The sequence below is a fragment of the Chenopodium album genome, chromosome 7 (genome assembly GCF_948465745.1).
Source record: "Chenopodium album chromosome 7, dcCheAlbu1.1, whole genome shotgun sequence".
NCBI classification, from domain to species: Eukaryota; Viridiplantae; Streptophyta; class Magnoliopsida; order Caryophyllales; family Amaranthaceae; genus Chenopodium; species Chenopodium album.
The window spans coordinates 53,682,413-53,704,719 of record NC_137840.1 but is presented as its reverse complement, the minus strand read 5'-3'; the positions used below and the strand labels follow the sequence as shown (position 1 = coordinate 53,704,719).

Here is a 22,307-nt window from a genome sequence, read left to right as displayed (position 1 = left end):
AAGAAATTAAAACCACAAAAAAGTTACAACATATGCTAGTCGGGTTGGGGTATGCTCGAGTCGGGTCACGTCGGGTCCTACAACTTATCGTATTTGGGTCCGGTTACTAAAAGGTCAGGTTACATTAAAACGAGTTAAGGTCGTTCTCGAATTCGAGTTAGGTCGGCTCATTCTCTCGTTCTAATCGGGTTTGGTTCAATCTATGGTTCTAATCGGATTTGGTTCAAGTAAGTGAATAATGTGCGGGTTATAATCAAGTCGGGTCATTCTGGGGTTTGGTGTAATATTGAAGGAATAGGGCTAGGATTCAATTTGGGGTTTCAATACCAACATCAGATAACAAGTCGGGTTGAATTTGGGGGTTTGTAACAGCTTGGGTTGAAATTCTAGTCTGGATCAAGCAACATTTCATTGAAGCTCTAGTCTCGATCAAGCAACATTTCATTGAAATTTGCTAATTACTACCGCAAGTCAATACTAGTAAATTATCCAACAATCGAAACCTAAAGTGTGACAATCAAATCGATATGATTGTGATTTTTTAATTGGAAGTTTATAATTTAACAATCATATTGATTACCAATCTTAACCATGACAATCCAATCCGAAGTTAATTTCGTCATTTGGATTTTTAAAAATTGCGATTCTTTATTAAAATGAAACTTTGTTAAAATTGAATAAATTGTGATTGTTTAAGAAGTAGTAAGTTTTAGATTGTTTAAGAAGTAGTAAGTTTTAGATTTTGAGCTAAATTTTATTAAAATCCAAAATCGATATTTTAGGGCAATTTCCGATTATGATTGGATTGGATTTCAATTTAAATCCAATTTATGGATTGTCGACCCCTCCAATGGATACTTATAATCATTTACAATAAAAACACGACTCGATTTTAATCCAAATTATGGACACCTTCAATTCACAAACATTAAATAAACAATCACTCTTAAGACTCAATGAAGAATGTAACATGTTTTATAGTAAGGTATATTTAACTTATTCTAGTTATCTTTAGGGGTGTTTTGTGGATTAGGGTATGAAGTTTGGGGTTAGGGTTTAGGGTTTGGGGTTAGGGTTTAGGGTTAAGGGTATTTTAGGGTAAGGGTATTTTAGAAGACGCGAATATTGCCTATAAAAGGAAAGATTTGTAGGCTACACCTTACACAACAAAACCTCAGTTCTTTCCTCTCTGACTTATTTTAAAAAATATAAAAACTAAAACTCCACCAAGAACTCCACGTTGCCAATCAACCCAAAAATGGCTGCCTTTGACCCTGCTAACCCAGTTTTCCCTCGTGGTTGCTATCTCGTTCCCACCACAGATGAAATGTGTTTCTGGGAGCCCAACTTCGATGGGAAACAGGAAATCGACTTCAACAAATACACATACTATGTTGAAACCGAGAGTAAGCAGCTGTTACGCCTGAAAGATGAAGTGTTGCGCGACATCTTTCGCAGTCCAGAAAGTCCATGGGAGGATAAGCTGAAGGGGATGGTTATGGTTTCGCCTAAAGGTATTAAAACACCAGCCCATATCCCCAATTTGTTTGACATAGTGGGTCGAATTAATGTTAATGAAGTGTTTGTTAAGCTGCATAATTTTAATTTTGAGTTCCCAAATTCTAGTAACACAAAACTTATTCCTAAGTTTCTGCAAGGATTTGTTGACCCAGAACCTTTTCAAGACTTTAATGGACCAATTTATGCCTTAGGTGACAGTAGGTTGAAAATTGAAATGGGATGTTACACTGATGGTCTCCAAATTTTTTTACCTATTTTCTCCTCTGACCCATATTGACTTTTCTGTAGCAGTTGGGAGGTCTGATTCCCACACTTGTGATAGGTATTCCCAAGTGACCTTAATGCCTGAAATTAAGAAAGGAGAGTTAGCCTTTGATCTAGGTTCAAGTTGTATTATATGGAATGCTAGGGGTGTTACTAGGCCGTCATTTGAGTCCAACTTTAAGAAGATGATGGATATTCACAATCCTGTTGTTGTCATTGTTACTGAGGTCCGTGTTTCTGAGATTAACTTTGGGAAACTAGCTGGAAGTTTAGGGGATCAAATGGGCTGGAATATTGATGAGAGTGTGGGATTGAAAGATAGGGTGATCTTTATGTGGGATAAGCGTAGGGCAGAACAAGACGAAGTCATGGTGGCCGGTTCAGCTAGCTGCCCTCTTCGTGTTGTTGCATCAATCAAGGTAATTTGTTTTATCTTACTCTAATTAATTTATTAAATCCTTTAAGTAATTTTTTTTTAATTTTATTTTTATTTTTTATCTTATTACAGGCAAAAGCAGCTGTGGTGAGTACCCTGGGGGTTGGAGTGGAGGAGGTTGGTTCCACGTCGAAGGTTGTGGAGGTTGGTTCGACTTCAAAGGCTGTCGAGGATGCAGTTAATTAGTAAAGGCTTGATTTGCATGTCGATGTTAGAATGATAGTATTTTCTCGGCTATAGTGATTATTATGTATCCTAAAAATCCTTTCGAGGATTAGTACTTATTTTATGCTTTTGTTAAGTAATTAATATGCTCTCTAATGTGTTGAACAATGATCGTGGTTTGTAGCTTTTATTAATGGTTAATGAATTAGTAGTAATGTTGTGTTGAAGATTGTGTTATTGAGTTGACTATTTTCATTTTATATTGAACCTATTATGATATATTTACATGCCGTATATAAACATGAAGATTATGGATTTCATTTTTATTTTATACAAATTCATACAAATATGATATATTAACATGCTTTATCTTAAACAAATTTCTGATTTATATGGATTTGAATTTTTGATTTTTTTTTAAAAGATCAGATTAATCGAAATATGATGTTTTAACATCCTTTATCTTAAACAAATAAATGATTTTTATGGACTTGATTTTTTACTTTTTATCTTAAACATGCTTTATCTTAAACACATTACTGATTTTTTACTTTTTATGGACTAGTTTTTTTTTATTTATTATTAAAATAGTTTTGATTAATCCAAAAATGATATAATAACATGCTTTATCCTAAACAAAAGACTGATTTATATTGACTTGTAGCTTTTTTTAAATAGTTTTGATTACTCCTAATACGATATATTAATATACTTTATTGTAAACAAATAACTCATTTATGTTAAACAAATAACTCATTTATATTCAAAAAAAAAAAAAAAAGATTCCATATTTTGATCCATATATGATGTTTTTAACAAAGGTTTATCTTAAAAGAGAAATAACTGTTTTATATGAACTTGATTCTATTTGTGGAATGACAAAGAAAAATTGAATAACAATTAACAACATGGAATGCAATTTGGAAACAACAATAAGATTTAGGAATGTCACATTTAAGAGTTACAACCATCTGATAAGAAATTATGCAAGATAATAGTGGGCCATTAAACCCTCTTATTAGCTAACTAGTTTGATTGTGATGTAACTAATTAAAAAGGAGATAACTGCACAAATAAACATTACATTCCCAAATTGATTACAATTAACTACAGCCATTCCAGTCTTCTTCTTGAGTTGATCATTCTCTTGAACAAGCCTTTTAATCTCATGCTCCATGCAAATCACCCGGCTTTTGAGGACGGTAAGATCGGTGTTCAGCTTGTGTTTTTCACTCAAAAGTACATTGGTAATATCCCTTTGCCAGTCTGAAATATCTTCATCATACCATTCAAAGTAATCGCAGCCCCGTTGAATTGTTTCAAAGTTGTAGAACTTGCATGCCAAGAATCTCCTACCGGGATTATCATGCGTCCATGAAGTTCTCTTTGAAATAGGGAGGCCACAGTTACATTTTTTACCTCTATGTGCCATTGAAAGAGAAAAAATGGTAAAATGCTAATGTGCAGAAAATAGAATATAAATGTTGAGAAGTTGAATCTAGAAGTTGTTAAATGGAGAAACCATATAACAAACAAGCAAAAGAAAGAAAGTGGTCTGATTTATGCACCACCATTTAATGGAAAAGGGGATAAAGTGTACATGGGTAATCTAAAAAGAAGATTTTTTTTGTTGTACATATATCTAGGATGAAAGGACTAAGAGTAGGCAGTAGATGAGGACCATGAGGTAGCTTGTATTGCACTAAATCAACCCCTATTGGTGTATTCATTTGTTTTTAATTAAATTTATTATTATTTTTTTAATAATCTTTTTCTATTCTAACGAGCCCTTGAAAATGACGGGTGCCTCGATTAAATACATCAACCAGCCGTAGTTATTTTCGTAACACAAACTATGCCATTAACTATTAAAGTTATCATTAATTATAATTGAACAATATTTCATACAAAAAAACAAATATGACTGTAAAAACTCACCTTCTAACTTTACTTAATTCATTTAAAGTCAAATTTTAATTTTACTTTTACATTTTATTAATAATCTATTTGACAAACTTCGTGCTTTATATACTTTCATTAATATTTTTTTAGAAATATACACCAATATCAATGCAAATAAATTAATAAAAAAAAATACAAAAAATATTTATATTAATATGACACGTCATGTGTTTCTGCACAAATAACTTGTTGTGTCCCCATATAGCACATATAGCATAATACATTTCATTATTGAAGACACTTAGCAACCCACCTTAAACCATGCTTGGGAGTCGAAAATCTATCACCTCTCAAAATGCCCAGCTACAACTCACAAATAGGTTGAAGATGGTGCAATACCATCCAAAACATCCAACCATGTACTTCAAACCCATATACTCTACAACCGAGTCTGAATTAGATTTCAATAATGTTGAATATTTCTATAGCGGGAATGAGCTTGCTGATTACATGAAGATTCCAACTGAAGTTCTCCACAAAGAGCTGTGCAATTCCCCTGAACAACTCTTGTGGTTCAGCCAGCCGTGGAGAGTAATGCGGTTGGGTCCAAATGATGTTCGAGCCGCATATACACCAATTATTGAAGACGTGGAGGCGTACATGCATAAAGGAGGTGTTGTATTCTTGAAATGGTTCTGCGAACGTTATTGCCAAGGGTTACCTGAGTACATTCCTCGAGCCATAAAACCAATTCTTGATTTAAACATTGAGATAAACACAAACCACCTACCTAGGTACAGCCTGCCTTTAGAGACACGGGATATAATTATGGGGCGAGTAGAGCTGGAGTCCATGTGATGGAGGTTAGAAATAATTTGTCATGCATTGAAGTTGATGTGGATGCGAGCATTACAGCTGCAAGTAGTACCAGGTATTTCAATGTTAAAGTGAGGTCAAAAAAGAGTGATAGATTCACAAATGAAAAAAGGTTTGACAAGGGTTCTGTGGTGATTGTTTGGAATACTAGAAGCGTCCATCGTCCATCATTTAAGGATAATTTTGCCCGTCTGGTTGAGGCTTTTAATCCAATGTTGTTTGTGCTAACGGAGTCTAGGGCTGCACTGCCAATGTTAAATGAAATTACTCAGAATATGGGAGGCAAATACAGGATTGAAGCCTTCGGACCAAACATTGGATTAGGCGGGGTCTTGGTAGCATGGGATTTCAGGGTAGAGCCATATCTCATGCATAGACAATCCACTATGTACGGCCGTATCGTATCCCTCACTGCAATAGTAAGTTTTCAACTTTCCACCGTATTCTCAAAATTAATTTTACGCAATTAACAATCACTTATTAAGCAATATATTTGATCCAAATTCATTTCTTTGTGTTAATACTACAGCCTAGCTACCGACTTAAGCAATATATACCAACAATTATGGATATGCGGGATGAAGGTGATATTCCGGGGTTCAACTACATGACCTACTGGGATTGGGACTAACTATAACTAAAGTGGTTGTTTTGGTTCATTATTTTGCCAAAAAAGCCTTGATTTATGTAACGAATGTTGTGATTCATGTATTAGTGAAATCGGTTAGGTTTCTTATTCCAATGTTTTATCAGTAATCTATCTTTACTGAGCCACAACATGTATTTTGTGAAGTTTGTTATTCCTTGTTGGTTGAATTATGGACAATATTATCAAATGCGGGCCAGCCCATTTCAATCGATGCATAAATGTTCCTCGATCATGGCTAAGGGTGAATTTGTTTGGGGTATTCGCATATTAGCAATAATGAATCAAAGTCCAATAATGTGGGCCAACGTCCATCAAGGATGTATAAATGTGGGCCAAAGTCCATCAAAGATGTTTAAATGGGCTAAAGGGTGAATTTGTTTGAATGGGTTGGGGTATTCCCATATTAACAATAATGAATCAAAAGCAAAGACACAGCATGAAGAAATTAACAATAATTTAAGAATAAATTCAAGAATAAATTCTAAATTAACAATAATGAGTCACAAGCAAAAGGCACAACCCAGCAAGAAGCAAAAATTGTCGAAAAAAACTAACCCCGTTACCGGATTAATTTCAGGATTTACCAATAATGAATCATAAGCAAAGGCACAAGACGTACAGCATGAAGCAAAATTTAACAGAGCAAAGTATAACTAAAGTATCAAACCAAACTACAAACTAACCCAAAATGTATCAGAGCAAAATGACCCAAAATGAATCCAGAAGCAAAATGAATCAGAGCAAACTAACCCAACCTGAATTAGAGCAAAATGAATCAGAGCAAACTAACCCAAAATGAATCATAAGCAAAGGCACAAGCCGAGCAAACTAATAGAGTCAATTCAGATTTTACTCAATCCTAATTGAGTCAATCCTAATACACTACTCATAGCACAACAAATACATAATTGAGTCAATCCTAATACACTACTCATAGCACAACAAATACATCAACAACTTCAGCGTTGTGAATTACAAAAACCATAGATACAATCCTAAAAAGATGATGATTGATTCATGAGAGTACAATCCCAATAGATGCCTTGTTGTTCATCCAGCCATCCTAAAGTTATTATTTCAGAATTCAAAAGAATCCTCACCGCTTTTTGTGCTAAAAACATCCATTTGAGGAGTACATTCACTGTCATCGTCATTAAGATTCTGCTCCATGCTCTCTTCCACACCATGTTCTTCACCATGTTCTTCCAGCCAACGTTTCCTTTTTTTCTGTCAGAGAGGAATGTATTCATGAAGAACTAACACAATCACAAAAATAGCAACTTCTAATGTCGAATAAATAGAAACTTAACTGATAAAAGAGCTTACCATTATATTCCCATTAAAAGACGATGGGTAGTAGGTTTGAAGAATAAATTGAGCAGCAGGCTGCAAAATAGCAATCAATTAAGCTTTTTAAGTGCTCTAAACTCATTAAATTTAAAGGATTGAAATTAAAACGAGACATACATCGGGTTGTTTCTCCTTTGGCTGTGCCTTTTTGTAGCCCATTTCTGCAAGGGTTTTGTTCCTGCTACCTTTTGGTCGCCCTCTACGCTTCTTCTGTACAACTGGGTCAAGAATAATCGATTTCTTTGGGGCAGTAGGTGGTGGTGCATGTTGTTGAGACCAATGGATGTTATCAGCATCAACAGAGAGGTCTGTAACATGTTCTTGGCCAGCTGCAGGAGTGTCTTTAGAGTAAGGGGGTTGTTGTCTGGTTTTTGTACTGAAGCAACTGTTGACCCCACACAACATGACTGTTGCTCTACTTGAGAGCCATCAGCAGGAAAGTGAGTAACTTCTTCAGCTTTGTTGAGAAGATCTTTCTTCTGCTTCAACGCTTCTACTTCACCCTGCAGCTTTTTTAGAGAAGTCAGCACATGGTGAACGGCTTCATCGTCAACAGAGGCAGCAATATCAGATATAGGCTCAAAAGTGGTTAGCATTTTATAGGATCTCTTGACTTGTGCCGAGTGAGAGGGATCATGGTAAGGGACTTTAACCCTTGTATGCCTCCGATTTACATCCTTCCGCCACCTCGTAAGTATATATTTCTCAGGTATATCAAAAACCAAGTTCTGATCAAATATCCGGAACATATGTTTGCACAAAATCCCAAATGTTTCAAATTTCCGGCAATCGCATGACACTTCTTTGGTCACACTGACAAACGTGACACGGTAGAACCGTCGGCGATCAGTTATTTTCTCCTCCCTGTATCCTTGTGGAACAATCCATACTCTATCTTCAACCAGATACTGAACAACTGTGTTGGACAACATTTTCTCATCACGACAATAGCAGTACAGGAGTCTTGAAAGCTCAGTCTGTATTTCTTGAAATTTTGTGTCAGTGTAAATCTATTGAAACAGCTCCTCCAGCTTGAACCCACTCACCAGCCTGCGAACATACTTTAAGCAGTTGTCATCCGCATCAGTTTCATCGTTGACGCGTTTGGTCATTGCTCTGTTGTATTGTCTAGGAAATTCATGTAACTTGGTTTTCCGATTAACAAATCCGTCAAAAAAACTGTTGATGCTCTCCACTCTTTGAGTAGTTTTCATACCGGCCCAAAAGTAATCTTTCATGAAGGCCGGAACCCACATGTGTCTCTCTTTGAACATATAAGTCAACCACTCATTATTTTCCAGCTTGTAGTACTTAATCAATGCAACCCAATTCTCCTCAAACTCATCCACGGTGAAGCTTTCATATATCACAGTTTTCAGCTTATTTTTAAACTCATTGTACCTAATCAATGTCAAGAAATTATAACCACAACCCAAAAAAAAAATTTAATTTCTAAAATTAATACATCATAATCACATATTAAGCTAAACTTGCAAGTAAACATATTAAACTAAACTTCAGCACTAAACTGATGTATAGTAGCGCATATAATATTAAGTGAAATATGGACTGTACAAAACCATATGTGATTGACAGCTTAGTAGCATATAATATTAACTTGCACTATATCAAATTGTAGTTAATAACTTGCACTATATCAAATTGTAGTTAATAACTTGCACTATATCAAATTGTAGTTAATAACTTGCACTATATCAAATTGTAGTGAAATATGGACTGTACAAAACCATATGTGTGATTGAAATATAACCACTGTATTTAACCAAATTGTAGTTAATAACTTGCACTATATCTAATTTAACATATAATATTTCAATATATAACTTGCACTATATCAAATAATAGCTTTTTCTCCTTTTATTCATACAGTGAGTCATAAAGTGAGTCAAAGAGAAAACATTCACTAGATTTAGAGGTAGAATTAGAGGTAGAATTAGAGGTGAACAACAAGGACATATACTGAGGCTTTCAAAGTGCAGCTGGTTTACATTTACTAAAAATATCAATTTCAGTAGTCATTAGTGTACCCTTTGCTTTAGTTGCTACCACTAGCTTTAGTTGCTTAACACCATAATGTGAAAATATATTAACCAAAAACCACATATTAATAAGACAACCTGCATATCAAAGTTAAAGACTTTAATAAGATCACTTACTTCGGGCATTTGCCAAGCTTGTCACCAAATTTCGACATAATATGCCAGATGCACCACCTGTGTATAGTGTTCGGCATAATTTCTTCCAACCGCTTACGCATCGCAGCAGCTTGGTCTGTAAGGATACCGACCGGGGATTTATTCCCCATGCAACAAAGCCACTGGCGAAAAATCCATCTAAACGTATCTGAGTCCTCATGCGACACCAATGCACACCCCAACAGAATAGATTGTCCATGGTGATTGACCCCAATAAAATTCACAAACGGCAATTCATACTCATTAGTCAAGTATGTAGCATCAAAACACACTACATCCCCGAAATACTCATAAGCAGCTCGACTACGAGCATCAACCCACAACACATCTTTTAACCGACCTTCATCATCTTAACAAAAAATAGGACACCTTAACTTTGTTTTTATGTAAAGAAAATGCAATTGTGCATATAATGCAACACTTATATAGGACACCATAACTTTGTAGAAATTGTACAGAAAATGCAACTATAAAATAGGACACCATAACTTTGTAATATTGTACAGACAATGCAACTATAAAACAGGACACCAAACTTTGTGTACTATTGTAAAGTAAATGCAATTGCACATAAAATAAAACATGCAACACTAAAAAAGAACACCATAACTTTGAAATGTACATAAAATGCAATTGTACAGATAATGCAACAATAAAAAGAAATACCATAATTTTTTGTTTAATTGTACACTAAAGGAAAAATAAAAATATATTCCGTCGACATTTTGTATTTAAATTCAACACTCAGGAAGAAGCAACTAGGAAACACAATTATCGAATTTTCAGATTTAAGAGTCGAAGTCCATCAATCTGAAAATATGAAAAACATATAAATGAGCAGATTCAACACCCCAAAAATACCAATTACCACTACCCTACAATTCTGTAACTGGGTAATACATGAACATCAATATCGCAAAACACCCAGATAATTCAAATACGCTTACATTGTATATTCTATTTACATACCTTTTTTTATTAAGCGAACCAGTTCTAGCTTCAGTGAATTGACATCTTCAAGCTTCAATCGACAATCGGGCAGCTGAAATTTACTATGACGATATCACAAAATTGGGGTAATATAAATTAGGGCTTCGACTTCTCCAATATTTCTACAATTCAATCTCTGATTTGGGGGGAAAAAAAGAAAAGAAGATACACTGCAACTAACCATGGTTAGCATTTACAAAATGTTCACCAAAAAGTAACAAACGGTCGTTTATTGTCAACGCTAACATGTGAATTTGACAACTTATTTTACTTTAACACATGTAGATATTCTAGGCAACATGACATGATCTGGCCCATTTTGATTTTGAAATAATTACAACATTGCCATCCGATAAACAATTTATGTTTATCGTGGAGATAAACTGGGCGCTTCTCTTATATTTTTCCCTAATTTATAACAATTAATAATAATGTCAAAACCTGCTCTGCTAAAATTTAATCTGCTCTACTCTGCTCTGTTAACCCCTGTTCTACTCTGTCATGCCCAAAAGTTCAAAAGAGCCAGCCTTCGTGTGCAAAAGGTTAATATCCATTTGGAGAAGGAAAAATGGAAAAGAAAAATCCAACCTTTGCACTTTTTCCTCCTAAAAATCCAACCTTCATTTTATTCCTAAAAAATCCAACCTTTATATCCCACCTTCTCCAACAGGTCCATTTGACCTTTAACCTGTTAAACAGGTTAAAAAAATGTTTTTTTTTTTTTTTAATTCTTTCACTCCTCTTTCTCTCTCCTCTCTCCTAAAAATTGAAACAACAGATTCAACACGGACCTCCGCCGCCACCACCACCTCTGCCACCAGTTACCCTACCCTACCCAAACCCAGAAATGAAAACCCTTCTCCCACTCCTACCTATGCTCGAAACCACAAGCCCAGACTCGATTAAACTTGCGATTTGCTCTGATTTTGGGGCTGCAATGGTTGATTGAATGGGAGTTGTTGGGTGCGGTTTGCGATTGGTGGCGATGTGAGGCAATAATGGTTGTGGAGGTTGCCTTGGGTTGCTAAATTGTTGCTTGAGGTTGGGGCTTGTTGACGTTCAAATGGTGGCAAAGCTCAATCAATTTCAAAAAACACAATCAGCAAACAACATCAAACAATTAATTAAATTACCAAACAATTAATCAAGTTCTAATAAAAAAATTGATTGAAAAAAGCAAGTTGGGTAAAGAAGTACGAGATTAGAAAATTACCCAGAAAGCATATTTAGAGAGAAAAGCAAAGGCAAAACAATGATTGGGATTGTTTGATAGAATCAAGTTGGGTAAATTGGTGGGTTGAAGTGTGTGGTTAATTGTGCGATTGTGTTGCTGGTGTCATGTGGTGCTGAGCAAGGTGGATGTGGATTGAAGATTGGTGGGAACGATGCAGCGTGAGGTTGGAGTTGGAAGGTGGTGCGCGGTTGTGATTGTGGTTGTTGCAGGGCTGCTGAAACGGAAATTGGAAATGGAGTGTAGGGCGGCTGACCGGCGGAAGGAGTGGTGTGGGTTTTCCGGTGGAGAGGAGAATGGGGTTGCTGGGTTCCGGTGGCAGGTGGCTGGTGGGCGGTGGGGATGGGGTGGTCAGGGAAGGAGGGTGGGGCTGGGTTTCTGAATTTTTTTTTTGTTGTTTTTTATTTTTTTCTTTTAATTATTTTGTTTTTTAATAATTAAAAAAATAGTTTGACCTATTAATAGCTGACATGTGGCATATAACTTATAAAAATCGGTCATCAATAGGTAATGGATCTGTTGGAGAAGGTAGGGTATAAATGTTGGATTTTTGAGGAATAAAACAAAGATTGGATTTTTAGGAGGAAAAAGTGCAAAGGTTGGATTTTTATTTTCCATTTGGAGAAACTTATAGTCAAAAGTAAAAAATCTAGTTCAAATTCTAAAATGGCGCCTCTCTTTAACAACAGCAAGAAACTACATAGATATTAAATTACAGTCTTCCTCCTCTTATCTAGCAATTTCATCAATGGAGGACACAACCATTTCCAGAATTCTCACAGACCTCGAATCTCTCAACCCACAATCACCCATCTCTCGTTCAACCCTCTTAGACCTTCAATCCTTCTTAAATCTCCAAACCCAGAATTCCGATGACGATGACAGTGATGATACACCTCAAATTAATCCACTATGGGATCAGTTATCAACCCGCCGCCTTTCTCCGTGCTCTCTTATCAACCCAATTTCATCTGCAATGGAGTCTACTACCTCTTCCCTCTCTCTCCTCGCATCGGCTGTGTATCTCTCCCTCTTTCTCTCTCCTAATGCCCCCGTTTTCTCTCTCTTCACTCCTGTGTCTTTCATGTCTCTTCTCCACTCCATTCGCCGGGCTCTTAAGTACAGAAAAGAGGGTTCTTCCCCTTCTGCTGGTTCTGACGAACAGCGGCGAAAGAAAGGTCGAGGTAAGCGAGCTAGGGCTTTGAATTCAAACTTGAATGATGCTGATGATAATGAATTTGATGTTAAGTTGTTGTTGGGTGTTCTTGATAAGTTAGGTCTTGTATTGGGTTTGGTGCATTTGGTTAGGTTTCCTGATAGTTTGAAATCTTTGGTGCAAACTGTAGTTGAAATTCCAGTGTTAGGGTTAGATTTGTGTGCTAATAATTCTGGGAATTGCAAGAAATTATTGTATTTTTGTTCTGGGATTCTGAGGCAAATATTGAAGCCTGAGCATGGAGAACAGGAAATGACAGCTGCTGAGGTATTGAAATCTTTAACACCCTTAATTTTGTCAACGAAATCGCAAGCTAGAACTTTTGCTCTTTGTTTTGTGAGAATTGAGATGATGGGTATGGCAAAAGATTCGAGTTCGTTGAATAAAGCTGTAGGAAATTTGCCAAGGTATTTGGCTCAAAAGGCGCCGGAGAAATCTGATGCTAGGGCCTTAGCTGTAGAATCTATATTGGATATTGTTAAAGCTATGGAATCTTGCGATCAAGTTGGGTTTGTTGATTATGTTATGAAGATGGCTCAAGGAAAATCTCACCTTAGACATTTGGCTGTAGAACTAATTCCAAAACTCATGATGTCGTTACAAGTCCTAGAAGGTTCTGAATCAGAAAGTGAAGTGGAGGAGGATTCATGGAAATCGAGGTGCTTGGTGGCATTGGTTCTGCGTTGTTCTGACACAGTTGCAGGAATTCGAGCTAGAGCTTTATCAAGCTTGGCTCAACTTGTGGGTAATACATCAGCCAACAATGAGAGAGACTGTGTGGTGTTGAAGAAATCATTAGGTTTCAATGATGGGGTAGAGGGTAAAGCGAATGAATTCTTAAAGAAGAGGTGCACAGATGAAAAAGCAGCTGTTAGGAAGGCTGCACTTTTGCTAATAACTAAATTGATGGCTCTTGTAGGCAGCTCCTTGGATCCAGACATTCTTAAAATGATGGGGATTGCATGTTCTGACCCACTTGTCAGCATAAGGAAAGCCGCAATTTCAGCTCTTTCTGAGGTTAGCTTACATTTTGGCTCATATGGTTCTTCTGGCATCATGAACTTATGCTTTTAGTGCCTGCATTACATCCCTATGCAAACACAGTTATGTTAAAATACATAAATTTACAGTGCTTGAATAGAGCTATTAGTGTGCGTGAATACATGGATTTTCTTTTTGTTCATGGCAGAATTGAAAATGTAGGTGTGTTGAAGTTACCTGCCTTCAGGGTGAGCTCACAATCTCGAAAAGTTATCTAATTAAACATAATATAGAAAAGATCCACGTGTTTCATTATTTTGAAATCTTTTCTGCTGTTCATGTGATGCAATCCACCCTTTGCATGATTTATGTTTCTAAATGTTAGTATTTGGTGGCATCTTAGACTTCTGTAGAGCACAATTCTATTATTGTATAGAAATTCTTACTGGCTTTGTAGGCTTTCAGGATATTTTCAGATCGAAGTGTGGTCATAGAGTGGCTTCATTCTGTTCCACGCTTGATTATTGATAGTGAGACTAGTATCCAAGAAGAGTGTGAGAGCTTGTTTATGGAGCTGGTTTTAGATAGAGTTTCTAGAGCTGGATCTGCAATGTTTGGTGATGTACCAGCAGCTAATAAATCGACAATCAGTAGTAGGTGTTTTGAGAAAGAGCTTGCTGCAATGTACCCAGAAGGAGTCTTGGATCTGTTGAGCGAGATTTGTAATGGGGAAGTCACACCGTGGGTGAAAAAGATATGTGCAAGCCTTGGTAAGAAGGGAAAACTGAGGCCCAAAATTGCTACTGCCCTTCAGAATATCATAAAAACATCAGAATCTCTTTGGTTATCACATTCCATGCCAATAGACAACTGGACAGCACCTCCTGGTGCTTGGCTTCTTCTTTCAGAAGTTTCATCATTTCTTCGTAAATCAGTGGACTGGGAATTTCTTTATCATCACTGGAAGCTATTGGACAGGGATGTAACCTCAGATGAATTAAAGTCACATACTTTGGAGGACAGTATGAACGAATCAGCTGATGGCATGGTAACAAACTCTGCAGTTTGGGCTTGTGATCGTGTTTTATTGTTGCAAACAATATCAAATGTTTCTGTAGAGTTGTCCCCTGAACCTGCTGCACAATTGGCTCATGATCTCCTAAAACGGATAGAGGAATTCAACATGCATTCAACAGAGGTATATAGCTTATGCACTTATTTCTTTAGCTATTTGGGGGAGTAGATGTCTGTTTTCTGCCTTCCATCAAATAAAACATTGTCAAAGGTTACAAAGTAGATTGATGCTAGTCTAATCCAAGCTTTTTTTATCACCAATGTCTCTAGCAAATAAACTAGTACATTTTTAGTTACACCTGAATAACTTTCTTTTTCTTTTTTCCCCCTGAATCAGTGAAAGGTTTGCTGTTTAGTATTGGAAGTTTAGTGTCAGTTAGATTTTTACTCAGAGTTTGTAGCCCAATTCATTTTTTGCTAGTTGCGTAAAATACAAATAAGAGCCTGTTAATTCCGTCAATTAATCCAAGATGACTTCAGTTTTGATCCTTGTGCAGTTGTGCTTACCATGAGGATAGGTATATATACTCATGGATCCCAGTCCTAAGCTTCCTAATTTTGTTAGAGACAGCCAAAAATGAATAATAAGGTTATAGGGAGTCAAGGATATAGGGATCCAGAAAATAATCTAGGGTGAAACATCTAGAAATTCGTTACTTAAGATGTTGGTTAGGTTTTTTCATTGCAAACAGCTAAAATTTGATTAGACTTATCTCTTAGAGAAAAACAATGTTTTCTGATAGCACAAGAACAGATAGTTCTCATTATATGATTGGTTACAAGTTATTTTACTTATTTTGCAGAGTGCTTACCAACCTTCATAGATGTCTGACTCTGTTATTAATTACGCCTTCTGGTGTTTTTATTTTATTGCCTTGTGTATCTATATAATTGGTTTTGAATATCATGGCAGGTTAATGCTCATGTCAAAGCACTAAAAACATTGTGTAAACGAAAGGCAATGAGTCCTCAGGAGGCAGATGCACTGGTTATAAAATCTGTTGAGCAACTCTTTTGTAAAGCTTCTCATGTTGTAGATATGTATTTATCAGAAGAACAAAAGGCTAGTAAAGAGAACAACCTTTTCACACCATCTAAGAGTACTAAAAAAAGAAAAAGAGAAGCTGCCTCTTCGAGGTTGCTATTACAAGCTACAACAGCAGTTTACACCATAGGTTCTTTGGTGATCATTTGTCCATCCTTGGATTTAAAGGCCATTGTTCCTGTTTTACACAGCATGATTACTTCAGGATCTCATGAATCAAGGTCAAATCAGTTACCAGGCTCTACAATATCTATAAAGGAAAAGGCTCCATGTTTGTATATTCAGGCATGGCTTACCATGGGAAAATTATGCCTTGCTGATGGGAAGCTTGCAAAAAGATATATCCCATTGTTCGTACAGGTTTGTGGAGTTATACAGCTTACATTACACAATTTTGAAAAATGAATAGCAACAATGATTTATTTATTTGTTTATTTTGCTGAAGAAGATTACGTTTGGCAATAAGTGTTTTGGGGATCTGGTGACATACACAATCGTACAACATATTTACACCATTGACCTTATGAGGCAACATGATAGTAAAAACAATTACAATAAGTTACTAAGTAAAATCACAGTAAAAACTAATACATATCAGAGTGAGCTCTCAAGAAATTCGCCCTATGCAAGTGTATGACTTGTCTGTTTTATGTTGCGTGGAAGGTTTCATGTAAATTAGCATATTTTGCTAAATACTTCTGAATCAGATATTATTCAATTCCATGATGCCTTTTAGTGTAAAAATTCCAAGAATTTGATCTTTCTGTTTCTCTGTCATCTGTTGTAGGAACTTGAAAAAAGTGATTGTGCTGCACTTAGGAACAACATTGTTGTAATTATGGCAGATTTTTGTGTTCGATACACTGCATTGGTTGACTGGTAAACATGCATATATTATCTGTACAAAACACTGATTACTTTTCTCATTGTTTCTTGCACTTACTTGACCATATTTCTAAATCAACAGCTACATAGCAAAAATTACTAAGGGTCTTCGCGACACTTGTGAACTTGTCAGAAGGCAAACATTTATACTACTCTCCAGATTACTGCAGGTACATTTTTTGTCTTAACACGGGTATCATGTATAAAATTCTTTGCGCTCTTGATTGCAACCTAATTAAGTTGTAAGTTTCTGTATTATAAATTTGCAGACTGATTATGTTAAGTGGAGAGGGGTGCTTTTCTTGCGGTTTCTGTTGTCTCTTGATGATGAATCAGATAAAATCAGACAGCTTGCTGATTTTCTGTTTGGCAATATTTTAAAAGGTTTTATTTTTGTTAATTTAATTTTTAATTTTATTATTCTGGCAGTTTCATAAGCATTCCAAACTAGCCATTATTTGAGAGATCTGACACTTAATCTATTTCATCTTTCAGCTAAGGCTCCTCTTTTAGCCTACAACAGTTTTGTAGAAGCCGTATTTGTTCTAAATGACTGTCAAGCTTATGTGACAAATAACAAATCTCAAAATTCAAGAGTTGAGAGAAGACTTTTCTCTATTAGGTAATGAAATTATGGTTCAATGTACTCCTATGTGTATTATCAAATTGAGGAATTTTTTAATATCTTTGAAAACAATGGACAACGTTTCCGTTGATATTGTCATTGTTTAGTTCCGATTTTGAAATTTGACAATATTCATGGGCCAGACAAAATGGATGCTTTTTATACAATACAAACGAAAGATAGGAGTATAAAATATGTCTATTTTTTTATTCGACATGCATTCATGTATAACTCTGGCTATTTCTCTATCTGACCCACATACTTTTTAACATATACCATCAGAGGTAACGATGAGAACACAAGGTCTAGAAGGATGCACATATATGTTTCTTTGTTGAAGCAAATGGCTCCTGAGCATTTATTAGCCACATTTGCAAAAATATGTGCTGAAATCCTTGCTGCGGCATCTGATGGTATCCTCAGCGTAGATGATGTTAATGGACAGTCTGTCTTACAGGTATCTGCTCTCTCTCCTTCAGTCCTCTCTTTGTGCAGTAGTTTAAACATCACTTTACTGGTACATGGGTCTTCCCTTTCTCTGTTCTCGTCCAAAAAGCAAAAAAATACCATTTCTTTCTGTTTCTCCATTCTTTCGTCAAAAAAAAAAAAAAAAAAAGATTTTCAAGATGTAAAATTTTAATTATTTAGCAATGGAGGGAGTAACACAAATCTCCTGGTATCAAATATAAGAGGGATGCAGCTTGATCTAACAAAGACTCGATGATTTTAATCTGATTTCAATTACTGGATCAAATTTGTTGAGGGCAGTCATCACTATATAATCTTTGTTTAGATGGATATTGATGAAGTTAGTGTTTTAGCTCTTAGCTCCTTGTCTTCTCACTGAATTAAGTGATAGCCTCGGCCAATATGTGTTAGATTGATTGCTGCAGTGTGCTTTTCCATCATATAATTCACAAAGTGATCTTTGTGATAATCAGGATGCTTTCCGTATTCTCACTTGCAAAGAGCTACGACTTCCATCAAGCCGTGCGGCAACATCAGAGGCTGAAATGGATGAAGAAGGGGGAGATGGCAATGCAGCATCCACAGCTGCTGCCAGAGGAAGAGCAATAACTCAAGCAGTCAAGAAGGGTCTTATACAAAACACCATTCCCATATTTATAGAGCTAAAGCGCTTATTAGAGAATAAGAACAGCCCTCTCATCGGTTCCCTTATGGAATGCCTACGTGTGCTCCTCAAAGACTACAAGAATGAAATTGAAGACTTATTGGTTGCAGATAAGCAGCTACAGAAAGAGCTTATCTATGACATGCAAAAATATGAAACTGTCAAGGCTAAAACAACGGCTACAGAGGCCATTGCAACTATGCATAGATCACAAGGCTATCATACACCTTTTGCGCCAGATGCAACAAATGAGAAGAATAAGTTGTCAAAGAAACTGCATCATGATTCAAAGGTGGCTTCAGCAATGGCAGATGTTGCAGCTGCAACTGTTGTCAAATCTGTATTAAATGAAGTTAACAAAGGAGCTGCAACACCACCATTGAGTTTGCTTAATGTACCTAGATTAACTTCAGAAAGAGCTGGGCTTTCTAGGGGACATAAATCTGCAGCTGTGATAGAAACGCTCAGGAGGCGGCAAACTTTTGATTTCGATGAAGAAAATTGAATCTGATCATGCTGTTACTTGTATATATGTGTGCATTTAGCCAACTTTCTGTTGTAAAGTAGAAAAATTTAAATGCAGGATATCTTCTGTTGTATATATATATGTGCATTTAGCCAACTTTCTGTTTTTATGTTCTATTTCCCTTGTGGTCAAAATCTTAGTGCACGTGTCCACGTTCGTAATTTATGTGGTAAGTCAAACCTCAAAAGAAACACTTAGTGTAGTTGCCATATGCTGAGTAGCTTAGTTATTTAAAGTTGTAGAATTTAGAACATGTTCACATTTACTGAATTGAGTTGAATTGAACTGATTGAAGCTGAAATGAATTTTTTATGAGAGAAGGAAATTAGGAGCTGAGATGAACTGGTTAGAGCTGAATTGAATCGAACTGAACTGATTGGAGCTGAATTGAAACTAAACTTAAGGTGAATCATTTAGTTTGCAAATTCATGCCAAAAGTTATTCAAAATTGTACTTGTTCTAATTTGTATTGGCTATAAGTTCGAGTTGGTTCTAATAAAACTTAAATAAGCTTGGATAAGTTCCAATCAAATAATTATGTTTACAATTAAACTAAGTACTAGCTTGTTACCATGAGCTTATTAAGTTTTATCATCAAGTCGATATTTTGTTTTGTTTTTCTTTTTCTTTGGATTTTTTGAGAAAAGTAAATTACAATTCAAGTCACCTCAATGATTCCCATTTTTGAGTATGAATAATTTCATAGTCTCGGGTCAAGTTTTTTTTTTTTTTTTTTTTTTTTGAACGGGAAGAATAATATCATTAAATAAAAGCCATACGGCATCTACAATAATAAGGATCTGTAAACCACAGATTTAGAGAAAATATCATAACTTTTACAATCAAAATCATAACTAATTTGCATATTTGGCATAGCTCATACTCCACCGCTTCAAGCTTAACGCGAGCAATGATTTTCGATGTCTTTGCATCTTTCCAAGTTGAGACCTCCGCAATCTGCGCTGATGTTTTGATCGACCAGTTGATGACAAATCCCAGACCCATAGGAATCCAAATCACCTTCCCAATTATTATAAGAACCCTAAAAATAAAATTCTCATCCATAGATGAGAATCAAAATCCCAGAAAATTGGGGAAAAACCCAGAAAATTGGGACAGACTCTCACAGATGGAGAGAACAAAATAAAACAAATAAACCAAAACGTAAAGCAAAACAAAAAACTAAATTGAATTAAAGAAAAAAGGGTCGGAAATAGTCTAATTTCCAAATAAATTAGACTATTTCCTGCCTAAACGGCCAAGAAAATTTAAACCCTAGAAGAGAGAGGAGAGAGAAGAGAGAAAAAGGGTACGAGTAGGAAGTTACTTTTCTTTGTTTAATTTGTCTCGGGTCAAGTTAAGATGAGTTAACATCACAATCAGACACTCAATTTTCATATTTTTCACTCTTTGGGTACTCAATTTATTTTTTTCACTCTTTGGGTACTCGAACCCAAAATCCGGCCAACTAAGGCCCTGTTCTTTTAAGCTTCTGGGCAGAGCAGAACAGATTAAATTTCAGCAGAGCAGATTTTAGTATAGTAGAGCAGAGCCGAGCAGATTTCGACATTATTATTAATATCATTATTAATGTTATTATTATTAATGTTATTGTTAGTATTATTATTATTATTATTATTATTATTATTATTATTATTATTATTATTTTGAATCATTATTATTATTATTATTATTATTATTATTATTATTATTATTATTATTATTATTATTATTATTATTATTATTATTATTACTATTATTATAAAAATAACAAAAAACCTACAAAGTCAATCAATTTACAAAAAATTGATGGGGATACAATATGGGCCCCACCCCTCTAGCTATAGAGAACCCGATCCTGTTGAAGATGTGAGCAGCTGCACGAGCACCAATATCTTGAGTCTTAGCGAACGCCTGAACCCGCTTCAAAAAATTAACATATGTGTACCAATATCATTATTATCATTATCATTATTATTATTATTATTGTTGTTGTTGTTGTTGTTGTTGTTGTTGTTGTTGTTGTTGTTGTTGTTGTTGTTGTTATTATTAAGTGCATATAACATATGTGTACCATATTTAACATATGTTAATAGAAGAAAGATAAAAGACAACAGTTTAACATCTTCAAATTATTACAACCTCATATCAAAATAGGAATATAACTAGATTAGAATTTAATAGATTCCCTTTAGATGCTTTTTTAGAGTTTAGTTTATGTTTTCGTAGCTTGAGGTCCCATTATTGTGTTAATGTCAGTTAAGTGTTCACTAGGGATTCACCTTGTAATCAAATTAAAGCTCTTTAGAGGGTGAATGATTAATGAAATCTTAAGCCTTCTACCAAGTGTTGCCTTGCTTTTATGCTTGTTTGTTGTTAGACCTTTATAGATATTGTGTCTTACTTGCATTATAGCTCCCCTCCAACCCAATTTGATGCACTAAGAAATCGTGGTTCGGACCCGCTTGTGCCCGCCTTGAAGTATCGGCCGTCACAAGCCCCGACCATCCACACTCCGTCGCCCATCATGGTGAATTAACCATCCAATTCCATATGATATTCATGTTCATCATCTTCATTGCCGCTTTGATATTCATTGTAATCATCCTTTATTGTCGCTTTTCAGTACATAGGGTTGTTGGGAAGAACATATTTAAAAGCACACAAATTTTTGCAGCTTTTTTTATTCTTTTTATATCAATTGGTAATAATTATTAAATAAATTATGTATTTAGTAGTATTATTAAATATTAAGTATTTCTTTTCAAAAAATAAAATATTAAGTATTATTTATTTTTTTTAAAAGAATTATTATAATTATTAGAAATTATTAATTAATAATATTGTTAAATATTAATTCTTTATATTTTGAATTATTTATTATTATTGTTAATTATTATTATGAATAAAAATATTAATTATTAATAGTATTTATATTTGTAATTATTATAAATATTATATATACTAATAATTATTATAATTTTTTTAAAATATTAATAATTATTATAATGATTTAAAATACTAAATTATTATCAACAATACAATATTATTTATTATTTGAAAATAGAGTAGAGCAAAGCATATTTCTTTTGAACAGAGCAGAGCAAGGCTCAGTAGAGTAGAGCAAATAAGCTCTAAAGAACGGGGCCCAACTCACCTTTAACTCACTGTTAACTAAAGGTAATTAAATACTAAGTAAATTTAATAAAAATAAAATGCATTA

At 35.1% G+C, this 22,307-nt stretch overlaps 2 protein-coding genes across 2 annotated transcripts; both read left to right on the top strand.

The window, feature by feature from the left end:
* Positions 1–1,179: 1,179 nt before the first annotated feature.
* On the top strand, positions 1,180–2,436 carry LOC145637919 (uncharacterized). The gene is made up of 2 exons (XM_081688920.1): positions 1,180–1,514; positions 1,810–2,436. Exons 1-2 carry the CDS (start codon positions 1,259–1,261, stop codon positions 2,226–2,228), a joined length of 675 nt encoding a protein of 224 aa, XP_081545046.1. The 5' UTR covers positions 1,180–1,258; the 3' UTR covers positions 2,229–2,436.
* Positions 2,437–12,270: 9,834 nt separating this feature from the next.
* On the top strand, positions 12,271–19,368 carry LOC145637918 (condensin-2 complex subunit CAP-D3-like). Its single transcript, XM_081688919.1, has 9 exons — positions 12,271–13,833; positions 14,255–14,995; positions 15,785–16,276; positions 16,704–16,795; positions 16,884–16,971; positions 17,071–17,185; positions 17,297–17,423; positions 17,709–17,883; positions 18,368–19,368. The coding sequence occupies exons 1-9, from the start codon at positions 12,349–12,351 to the stop codon at positions 19,061–19,063; spliced, it is 4,011 nt and encodes a 1,336-aa protein (XP_081545045.1). The 5' UTR covers positions 12,271–12,348; the 3' UTR covers positions 19,064–19,368.
* Positions 19,369–22,307: the final 2,939 nt, after the last annotated feature.